Raw genomic sequence first — 11,693 nt, 5'->3', positions numbered from 1 at the left:
GGAGAAGGAGGAAAGAAAAAAGGGAATAGGATTAGGAAAGAGGAAGATGGCCGAATTGGGAGAGAACCCCAAGTAGGATTCCTCCTACTTGGGTCGCCCCATGGCTGCCTCCCTCTCCCTCCACAACACACACACACACACACACACACACTATATATATATATATATATATATATATATATATATATATAGAACGATGGTATTCCGAGAAGCACGCTAGTCCATGTTGTGGCTAAATAGGCAGTGGTGTTTAACCACGGAGAGATTGACCACGATGTGTCTGTGGGATGGCACGGTTATATTGAATCGTGGGTGATCAGTTTGTTACGAGCTGAATAAAAGGAAGAGCAGAAAATATGCAGACGGTTGTGAGTCACAGAATCCTCTGCACTTAATGTGTTCGTGCGTGTCTTCTTTCTCCTTTACTTTCTCGCGTGACCTCCTGTGTGTGTTCATTCAGTACTTGATCTAACACGTAGCCCACCTCGCTGCTGCATGCGCGCACATCAACGCCGATGGCTGGCCGGTCCATTCGGTCCACTTGGTCTGGCCCGGGTTTCGCCGTCGCCGGTCTGGTCCCTAAAAGTAGGACCGTTCGGTTGCTCGGTCCGGACCACCGGCGGCCAGTCCAAACGATGGCTCGGTCCAAACGACGTCTCGGTCAGGGACCGGATCGGACCGGATCGGACCGGACCGTGTCCACCCTGAGTTCTGGGCAAGGGGAGGACCGGCTGGGCACGCTGACCGACGACATCCTTCTCTGCGTCTTGGGGAGGGTGGACCTCGCGACGGCGGCGAGGACCAGCGCTCTGTCGACGCGCTGGAGGACCAGCGCTTCTATCAACGCCGCCTCTATCGCCGTTCCCCTTCTTCCCCGGCCAACGACCGCTGGGACATCGAGCTGCCCCGTCCAGTGTTTGGCCATTGGGTCTCCTTCCATACTTCCTTCCTCCGAGGTAAGGGCATCTAGGTTGTTTCTTCTCATGCACCGCAGCTTCAATACTCTTTGTTGTTGGACTTAAATCAATCAATCCCACTAGGTCGGGCATACATCTAGATCCGCCGCCCCTGTATTTGTATTCCATGGTCCATGGAGACTGTACATAGTACTACATGAATCATGGCGGTGGCACGACGGCTACTTCTTGTAAGATTCCATCTCGGAGTAACAGGACCTAATCGCCTCTGGGTTCCAATTCGTGTTCTAGTCGGACCGCCTCCGCCCTCCCTTTCAGTAAAGACGACAGCTTTGCCTCATGGCATCCTCGGTTCCGAGCTTATTATTATCGTCCATGGAGCAGAATAATGTGCGCCACCCCTGTGTAAGCTCTTGCTAGCTTCTCTTCTTTTGGGCGTTCAAATCAACTATTCATGAATGATCTCCTCTTGTTGCAGATGCCACAAGGGGAAGATAGGCTGGGTGCGCTGACTGACGACATCCTGCTCTCCATCTTGGGGAATGTCGACCTTGCGACGGCGGCAGGGACCAGCGCTCTGTCGACGCGCTGGAGGAGCCTGCCATGGCTGCTCCCCGAGGTTAAACTCCATGTCAGGGATTTCCTGCCCGCACCATGCCCAGATTACCCTGTTGCTGCTGCGCAGAGGATATATTTTTATTCCCAAATACCAGCACAACACATAGATGAAGCAATAGCATCACTGACAAGAGCTGCTAGGAGTTTCTTGCGCATCAAGCACAGCAGCAGAGTCTCAAGAATGTCGTTTGAGATCTACCTGGTTGGCAACTACTCGCATGACATTGGCCCATTGGTCCATGACACCATCGACAACGGCATGATAAAAGAACTGGACCTAACCATTGCGGACGACAAGGATTACAATTGCAAAGGTGTGGATATGCTACAGAAAGCACGGGATGTAGACGGGTTCTTCAGCGCCTATCCTAATATACTTCCTTGCCTCACAAGGCTCCAGCTTTACAACCTGCGCTTTGCTGAGGGAGATATACATCACATCCTATTTGATTGCTGCAAGCAGCTGCAGCACCTTAGTCTGGAACACTGTGATGTTGGCGACTGCTCGGTGTGGCAGGTAGACGCGCCGAATTCGGTCCTCAGGGTTCTTGAAATCCGCTATTCCTACTTGAAGAGGCTCAAGGTGCTCTGCCTTCCCAAACTAGAGCTGCTCAGTTGGGAGGCGTGGGTGCACTGTGAGCCCCCCTTGCATTTTGGTTATGTCCCGTCTCTTAAGGAGTTAATCCTCTTATGTGCTGCAAAGCTTGATCACCCGGAGTTTAGTTTAAGCCTGCTTCTAGATGGTGCCACATAAATCAATACCCTGACCTTAAACTTCCAAGGAGAAAAGGTAATTTCATACTATTTCAGTATATATTGTGTGATGTGCTTCTAATTTCTTCAGTACGAATTTTGAAGTTATGGGGTTAATTAGGACCATATGAGCTGTTCTTTTGTTTTGCTTTTTCATGTCTTGATCAAGATATTTGCTTTTATTTATTTTTGCTAGGAAGCTTTTCATTGATTTTTCTTTCTTTGTTTGTTTATTCACCAGCTTTGGATCCAACCGGAAAGCAGGCAACTCCGTGCCGCATTCAGCAAGCTAAGGAAGCTGTCTATTCATGGCATATATGTTGAGTTTGACCTGTTATGGACAATAAATCTCCTTGAAGCTGCTCCAACCGTTGAGATATTTGATATTGAGGTACTAATTTTACTTATTCCTTTCTCGTTTGTTAGTTCAATAGATTTAGGCGTTTCCTTCCTGGTTGTTGATATCATCGCATAATAGAATTCAGATAGGATCTCCTGGGAATCCTAGCTACTATATATACTTTATGTAATTATTAGGTCTTGGTTGGATACAGGTGTATGAACATCCATGTATGGTACCATATTGGGTGCGCGTTGGCGTTCAAAGAGTGCAACCTTCATGGAAGACGCCTGGGTTTACAAGCTGTAAGAAGTGGCAACTGAGAGAGCTCTATGTTACCAACTTTAGTTCCCTCGTGGGGCAACATGTGTTATTTGTACGCGAGGTGATGGATCGAGCGCCAAACTTGAAAACTGTTATTTTGAAGGAAGATGAAGAAGCATGCAAGGATTGTGAGGCAATGGGCGCACTGCCTACTCCGGTAGGAGGCTTGTTTCCGAGGACCAAAAAGGAGCAAGAAACAATAGCCCAGCAACTTAGGGACAACATGGTCAGCTCGTCCTCGGCACAGATAATTTTCAAAAGTATTGTTTCAACGGTGGTATTCTGAACTTATGTATGTCTGAATGCAAGTGCAAGAAGTAAACGAAAATGTAACATACAGGCTTTTTATTGTGGGGTTTGTTATAATTTTCTACTGTTAGGGTTGTTGTAAACGCGAGTGCATCAACTTTAGCAGTTGCAATCAATTTATTTTGGGCGAGGCAGCTCCAGCAAATTTGAATTATCGGACACAGAAATCCTATGAGTAATCTGCCATTTTCTGGTTTTGGGCAAAGGTTTTTCTTTTGAAATAGAAAATCAAAAAGAAAAGTTACACGTAATCCAAGTTGAGATTACAACCGAAAATTGAAAAGTGACATAACTGATTCGTGATGAATAGCTAATTTAAAGTTCAACTGAGCAGCAAGCACCCTGTATAGATATGCTTTTCTAACGCTCCTCGTCGCACACAAAGAAGCCTGAAGCCGTGGTATTCGAAAGATGATTGCCATTACGTCCTAGTATTTGTGATGGGAAAGACGCAAACTAGTGCATAAGGAGAGCACTCAAGATGTCAAACAAATTTCAATGTGGATACAAGCTCTTACGGTTAATTATGTTGCTGCCTCCTCTCCAGAGGCTACTATGGAAAGGGGGTTGGATTCACCCGGGGGGATTTGTGAACCTTAATTTTGATGCTTCTTTTGATCATGATCTTCTTAAGGCAAACATTGTTTAAATATTCACTGAGTCCGCGATAAAAAGAACTCAGCAGTATTAAAGATTGTCGGGTCCCGTCCAGCCTTGAGTGATCCAGTTCTTGGAGGATTTAGGTGTTGAGACTTTCAGCGTTTCTGGAGGATTTTCTACTCTGAAATAGTCCCACTGTTCCAACGATTTGAGACATAAATTTGTCCTAAAGTCAGAAATTTCTAAGTTTGACTGTGTTTCTAGATAAAAATGTTGATATCTAGAATATTGAATAAATGCATTATAAAAATATATGTCATAAGCAATAGAATGATGTTCTTTTGAGATATATATATATATATATATATATATATATATATATATATATATATATATATGACAAATGTTTCCTACAAGCAGTGGTAGTTACCACCACTTGCGCTTTTTATGTTGTATGTAGTATCTGTTGAAACCGAGAGTATGTACGTGTAGTATATAGTATATAACAATGATTAGATAGTATATATACAAATTTTTAGGTAGTATGTACCATTTTTTGAGTATGCTCTTTTTTACGTACAAATATGTACGTATTTCACAAATATAACAAAAACTATGGGCTCATATGCAATTTTTTCATGTAACTTGTTTTGAAATATCTTAGATATAGTATATGAACATATTTAAAATAATAAAATAATATATATAGTACCACATGCTAGTATATGAGACATGTGGGATAACTACCACCGGGTGGTAGGATGGATTTTAAATTTTAAATAATATATATTCTATAAAAACTTGTTTAAGCATAGAAAATGCTGGCTTAGATAAAACTTACATGACTTATATGTTAGACTGGGGGAGTAGTCTTTACCTCAATATTTCACTCTAGTTTTTACCTCAATATTTCTTTAACTTTTAGGATTTCTGTGTCCTGAATAATTCAAATTTGCAGGAGCCGCCTCGCCTAAAAATGAATTGATGCTACTGCTAATGTTGATGCATCGGCGTTTACAGAAATGCTTACTTCAAACAGTAGAAAATAGAACTAGCAAGCCTGCATATTACAATTTCATTTACTACTAGCACTTGCATTGGACATACATACAAGTTCAGAAAACCACTGTTGAAGCAATACTTTTGAAAATTATCTGCGCCGAGGACGAGCCCACCATGTTGTCCCTAAGTTGCCGTGCTATTGTTTCTTGCTCATTTTTGGTCCTTGGAAACAAGCCTCCTACCGGATTAGGCAGTGGACCCATTGCCTCGCAATCCTTGCATGGTTCTTCGTCTTCTTTCAAAATAACAGTTTTCAAGTTTGGCGCTCGATCCATCACCTCGCGTACAAATAACATATGTAGCTCCATGAGGGGACTAAAGTTGGTGACGTGGAGCTCTCTCAGTTGCCACTTATTACAGTTTGTGAACCCAGGCATCTTCCATGAAGGTTGCACTCTTTCAATGCCAACGAGCTCCCAATGCAATACTAGACATGGATGTTCAAACACCTGTATCCATAACCAAGACCTAATAATTACACAAAGCATATATAGCAAGATTCCCTGGAGATCCTATTTAGAATTCTATCATGCCATGATATCAATAACCAGGAAGGAAATGCATAAATCTATTCAACTAACAATCGAGAAAAGAATCAAGTAAAATTAGTACCTCAATGTCGAATATCTCAACTGTTGGAGCAGCTTCAAGGAGATTTATTGTCCATAACAGGTCAAACTCAACATATATGCCATGAATAGACAGCTTCCTTAGCTTGTTGAATGCAGCGCAGAGTTGCTTGCTTTCAGGCTGGATCCAAAGCTGGTGAACAGACAAATAAAGGAAAAAAATTATCGAAACATTCCTAGCAATAAAAAAGAAAAGCAAATATGTTGATCAAGACATGAAACAGCAAAAAAAAAAACAGTGTGTACGGTCCTAATTAACCCCGTAAGTTCAAAATTCCTACTGATGAAATTAGAAGCACGTCGCACAATATATGCTGAAATGATAGCTTGTAAACTGTTTATCGTGCTGTTTTTCTGTCTTTTTGTTTCCCATATGTACATACTTTTTTTTATCCAAAGGGGTTGCCCCCCGCCCCATTTTTATTAGAACGGAACACAGCATAACCACGACGTTTTACAGCACTCAGCCGCTCAGGCTGGGCCAGAGTAGCTAAGCCGGAAAAGTAACCCCCTAGATCGAACCATGCAGCGGTCAGGGAGAAACAGAAAGCAGGTTTTAGAAAAGACACTAGGCCAGAAAGCTATGGGAATTTTGGGCACAACGATGGTGCTCGGCTGCCTAGCCGGAATGTGCCCTGAGCACAAAGCCGCACTGACCACTCCCCGCTCCCCATATGTACATACTCTCATGCTTTTCGAAATAAAAGGCATGGTAGGGACCTTCCCTACTGTTTTCCTCTATCGAAAAGGACGACATGAAACAGGAAGAAGAAAAACACAGCGTGTACGGTTCTAATTAACCCTGTAACTTCAAAATTCCTACTAATTAGATTAGAACAGCATCACACAATATATACTGCAATAGTATGGAATTACCTTTTCTCCCTGGAAGTTTAAGGTCAGGGTATCGATTTCCGTGGCACCATCTAGAAGCTGGCTTAGACTAAACCCCGAGTGATCAAGGTGTGCACCACATAGGAGGAATAACTCCTTGAGAGATGGGACAGAACCAAAATGCAAGGGGGCCTCACAGTGCATCCAGGCCTGCCAACTGAGCCGCTCTAGTTTGGGAAGGCAGAGCACCTCGAGCCTCTTCAAGTAGGAATAGCGGACTTCAAGAGCCCTGAGAGACGAATTCGGCGAGTCTATCTGCCACACTGAGCAGTCCCCAGCGTCACAGTGGTCCAAACTAAGGTGCTGCAGCTGCTTGCAGCAATCAAATAGGATGTTATGTATATCCCCCTCAGCAAAACGCAGGTTGTACAGCTGGAGCCTTGTGAGGCAAGGAAGCATATTAGGATAGGCGCTGAAGAACCCGTCCACGTCCTGTGCTTTCTGTAGCATATCTGCACCTTTGCACTTGTAATCCTTGTCGTCCGCAATGATGAGGTCCAATCCTTTTACCATGCCGTTGTCAATGGCGTCATGGACCAATGGGCCGATGTCATGTGAGTAGTTGCCAACCAGGTAGATCTCAAGGGACATTCTTGAGACTCTGCTGCTGCGTTTGATGCGCAAGAAACTCCTAGCAGCTCTTGTCAGCGATGTCATTGCTTGATCTATGTGTTGGGCTGGTATTTGAGAATAAAAATATAACTTCTGCTCAGCAGCAATAGGGTAATCTGGGCATGGGGCGGGCAGGAAATCCCTGACATGGAGGTTAAGGTCGGGGAGCAGCCATGGCAGGATCCTCCAGCGTGTCGACAGAGTGCTGGTCCTTGCCGCCGTCGCAAGGTCCACCCTCCCCAAGATGGAGAGCAGGATGTCGTCAGTCAGGGCGCCCAGCCTATCTTCCCCTCGTGGCATCTGCGACAAGACAACATCATCCATGAATATTTGATTTGATTTTTTTTATTTTTGCAGAAGAAACTTCCAATCAATTTATCATCTGTCATGAATATTTGATTTGAATTGAAACCGCAAAAGAAGATAAGCTAGCAAGAGCTCACGCAGTGGGCACACATTATTATGCTCCATGGATGATATCGGTTTTGCTAAAGCGCATCTAGATGTGCCCTAAGTATTGCACATCTAAGTCATATGCCATTGATATTGCGCAGAGATTAGTGCAGCTATTTTCCTTTTCCTTTTTCTTTTCATTTTTATGTTTGATTGAGTCATTGAGATGTGAAATAACTAGGGCATAATGATAATAATATGCTCGGAACCGAGGACGCGGTGAATCACGTATGTGCAGTCTCCATGGCAATACAGGGGCGGCGGATCTAGATGTATGTCCGACCTAGTGAGATTGATTGATTTAAGTTCAACAATCTAGCTGTGTTGCATGAGAAGACGACCTAGTTGTTCGTACCTCAGAGGAAGTCCCGACGGCCGAGGAAGGAGGGGAACGGCGATGGCGGCGGTGATGATAGAGGATTGTGGCGGCGGCGGCGGCGTGCGCCCCCGAGAGGTTGGATTGAGGCCAAGGTGTGGCGGCGGCGTCGCGTTGGGAGGAACTCTGCAGGGGCGAAAGGGGAAGAAGGCGGAAGAGGGGAGGGTGCGAGGCGTCGGTCGACCGGTTGCAGTCCCTGATCGGTCGTGTTGCCGGCCCCACGATTCCTAGTATGTGCACCGTTAGATCTCTCCCTGCGTCTTCCTTCCAAGCCTCACCTCCCCGCAAAAATAAAAAAATAAAAATCATCACGCTCGCACTCGCGCCGCCTAGGTTGATTCGTAGCATGCCAACCACACTCGTCGCAACGCTATCACAATGCTTTGCAGTAGGGCCGCTTCGCCGTGGTGGCCATTGTGGTTGAGCCTGGACTTGCAACAACTTGCGTCTCCCATCACAGCATCGCGTTCCTCCGTATGCACTAGCACCTCACCCCCACGAGGCTGGTGCAAAAAGCCGGTCATAGTTGTTGCTCTGCTATCCACGATCACAGCACCATCGTCAACAGTTGCGGCTTTGTCATCCTCGGTCACGGCACCACTAACAACGACCGCAGCAACGTCGTCGTTGCAACACTGCCATCAATGGTTGCAACATCGGTCGATTGTCACTGTAATGCCGGTGATCGCCATTTGTTGAGATCCCAGCACCAACGTGCATCTGTCGTAGCTCCTCGCGTTGTTGGTTGCAACATCAGCCACCTCCTATGTGTGCGCCTATTGGTAGCTTTGTCAGCGCGAGACTCGCGCCACCGACCAATCTAAGTGTCTCTCATCACAGTCGCGCCTCGTCCCACTCACAGCATGAGTCACTCGCCCTTGCAGCACCTTCACCCATCATCGCCGCATCACACATCCTTGGTCGTAGCACGTCATGTCTCTAGTCGTAGTGCTAGTGAGCACATCCGCTCGACACTGCATCACGTTGGCCTCTGTCACTTGCACCACCTTTATCACCCCCTAATAGCACCTGATGACACTATAGACGGGGGGAGTGGGATGGGAAGGAGGTGGGTGATGTGGGAGGGACTCTCACCCGAGAGAGGTAGGAAGGGGAGCTCCTCCATCGCGGCAGATGGGAAGGAGGAGGCGAGTGATGGGCTCGTGCTCTAGAGAGAGACTGGGAGGAGGTCGGTGACGGGATCGAGTGGTTGGGAGGACTCGATGAAGGGATAAGATAATGTGTGGGACCCACATAGGGGGCCTGGGTGAGATGCACTAGAGTGTGGTGACTAATAATCCCAAAGTGCAATCAATTGTATAGCACTTTCCAATATGGAATGGTAAGTATGGATTGTCGATATCCCAAAGGAGGTAAAGGTAGGAATCATATTTCCTCATGCTCTCTCTTCTACTGATACAACCTTGCGCACACCAAGTGTGTGCTTACAAATATTATAAAGTACTAATAGATAAAGTTAGTTGTTGTAATATAAAGTTACAATAAATTAGAAGGGAGCGAGTATGGACTAGTGATGATAGGTGTTGCGGGACCATAGGTAATTGGTTAGACTGGTTATGCATTGCAATTTTATATGTGGGAGACACATACGCTAACATGCAGCAAAATTCATTGGCTAACATAGTCATGGTATTATGATTAAAAGTTTAAAACCCTTAGAAAGCATTCGCAAATACTGTGGATTCAAGAATGTAAACCCAACCATTGCGTTAAGATCTATGAGTTCTCTTTATCCCATATGCTTTCACTCGTGCACTCATGTTCAGTATTTTCTGTCACTCCGACCATCCTATGGATATTCATCTCAACTCATTGCTAATCCTCAAGTGTAATCTAACATACACACGCGCTCATACATTCCCATAAGAGGAAAGACCATATCATAACATACAAGTCATATCAATAGCATTAGATCACCAAACAAAATTGATTTAGTAAGACATAATGGAAATGGCAAAAAAACTGGAATATAATTTATCACATCAAACACCATGTTCAAGTAGGGGATTATAGAGGTTTGTGAATGAGGGACCACTGTATATAGGGATGCGATAGAGATGAAGATGGTGATGGGGTCAATGGAGACGGGAAGTCGTTGGATAAGATGGCGGTGATGATGGTTCCCTTGATGGCGTTCTAGCACCGTTCAAAGATATGGGGAGAGAGACCCTCATCCCTTTTCTACTTACTTGGCCTCCCCCTAGGTGGGGGAAGGGTTCCCTCTTTGGTCCTTAGTATTCATGGCCCCTGGAGGTCGAGAGCCCCCTCTGAGATTAGATCTATCCTTGGTCAGTATTTGTCACCGTTTTATTTATTTTTGGATATTAGTAACTCTAAAGAAATCTAAAAATAGGGTGATTCCGAAACTTTGGAGTCAAGTTTGCAGCAAAAGCATGCCACCAAAGGAGCTTCCTAGCTCCCATGCGGTAGGGGCTCGCAGCACCGACACATTGTTTGCAACATTGACAACCTCCTTTGTGCATGCCTACCAGCAACATCATCAGCGCAAGATGCACCATCGCTAATCTGTTGACTCGTCGTACCCGCTCGTCGTCCCGCTCATAGTAGGAGTCACCAACCCTTGCAACACCGACCCCTCATGTCGCCGCACTGCATGTCCTTGGTTGAAGCGGTCACAACATGCTGAGCACCGTTGCCTCACATCGCAACGCGTCAGCCTTTGTCGCTTGCACCATCTTTGTCACCTCCTCACAGCACAGCCTGAAGTAGCATCCCATACCACGTGACTGATGCAAATTGATGACGACGCCAGTTGCAGCATGACAAACGTTGCTTGCAGCTCCGCCATCCATGGTCACAACACCACTGACATTGGTTGCACCTTCGCCATCCCCAGTCGCAACACCACCGACAGTGATTGCAACTCTGCCATCCGTGGTCACAACACCGTCGAGAACAGTTGTAGTCTTGCCTTCAACGATCGCAACTCCGTCGTTGTTGCTTGTAGTACCACCATTAACTGTTGCAACATCACTCGATTGTCGTCATAAGTCGGTGCTCATTGTTCATTGAGGTCGCAGCGTTGACACGCATCCATCACAACTCCCGGCGTTGCCGCTCACAGTACTAACGCATGCCGGTTGCAGCAACGAGCACCTCTTGCGCGCGCTTACCACCAGCATCGTTAGCGTGGTACTCGCATCGTCATTGATCGACCGACTCATCTCAACGCGTTCGGCCGGCTCAAAGAAGGATCCACCGACCCTTGTAGCAACGCCGACTCCCCATGGTCACAACATGGGCAGGCCCTCCGTTCTAACATATAAGAAACATAGTTTTGTCCTAAAGTCACAATTCTAAGTTTGATCATGCATCAAACATACAAGTGTAGATACACTACTAGGGAAAAGCTTATATACAGACGCTTACTAGCAGCGCGGGTTTATAACCCTCGCTACTGCTACTTACTAGTAGCGCACGTTTTTAAACCTCGCTACTACTAAGTTGATAGCAGTAGCGCGGGTTTTTAACCCTCGCTACTACTAAGCGGTCTCTACCGTGCCCCCTGGGACATGCCATAGTAGTAGCGCGGGTTTTTAACCCTTGCTACTACTAAGTTGATAGCAGTAGCATTAGTTTTTTACCCTCGCTACTACTAAGTGGTCTCTACCGTGCCCCTGGACCATGCCATAGTAGTAGCGATGGTTATAAACCCGCGCTACTACTAAGTTGATAGTAGTAGCGCGAGTTTTTACCCCTCACTACTACTAAAGGTCTCAACCGTGCCCCTCGGGGACATGGCATAGTAGTAGCGAGGGGTAAAA

General features: G+C 45.8%; 1 protein-coding gene and 1 long non-coding RNA gene across 2 annotated transcripts; one reads left to right on the top strand and one right to left on the bottom strand.

Annotated features, from left to right (window-relative positions):
- The first annotated feature begins 2,037 nt into the window (after positions 1-2,037).
- On the top strand, positions 2,038-3,261 carry LOC119368901. The gene is made up of 3 exons (XR_005176775.1): positions 2,038-2,325; positions 2,530-2,679; positions 2,843-3,261. It is a non-coding gene; the product is annotated as an uncharacterized LOC119368901 (long non-coding RNA).
- A 2,002-nt stretch (positions 3,262-5,263) lies between these two features.
- LOC119361500 lies at positions 5,264-11,051 on the bottom strand. The gene is made up of 7 exons (XM_037626677.1): positions 10,970-11,051; positions 10,614-10,888; positions 8,376-8,522; positions 7,175-7,358; positions 6,429-7,126; positions 5,536-5,685; positions 5,264-5,350 (listed from the first exon to the last, which is right to left on the bottom strand). The coding sequence occupies exons 1-7, from the start codon at positions 11,049-11,051 to the stop codon at positions 5,264-5,266; spliced, it is 1,623 nt and encodes a 540-aa protein (XP_037482574.1).
- Between the last annotated feature and the right edge of the window lie 642 nt (positions 11,052-11,693).

This window comes from Triticum dicoccoides, chromosome 2B (assembly GCF_002162155.2).
Source record: "Triticum dicoccoides isolate Atlit2015 ecotype Zavitan chromosome 2B, WEW_v2.0, whole genome shotgun sequence".
NCBI classification, from domain to species: Eukaryota; Viridiplantae; Streptophyta; class Magnoliopsida; order Poales; family Poaceae; genus Triticum; species Triticum dicoccoides.
The sequence above is the reverse complement of the archived record's forward strand: the minus strand, read 5'-3'. Positions and strand labels throughout refer to the sequence as shown.

Excerpts from the sequence above, each read along its gene's own strand:
- LOC119361500 (XM_037626677.1), bottom strand. The coding sequence starts at position 11,051 with ATGCTGGTGGTAAGCGCGCGCAAGAGGTGCTCGTTGCTGCAACCGGCA. Across the intron at positions 7,359-8,375 it reads ACCAGCCTCGTGGGGGTGAG|ATGCCACGAGGGGAAGATAG; the intron begins GTGCTAGTGCAT and ends GTCTTGTCGCAG. Across the intron at positions 7,127-7,174 it reads CCTGCCCGCCCCATGCCCAG|CAGCCCAACACATAGATCAA; the intron begins ATTACCCTATTG and ends ATTCTCAAATAC.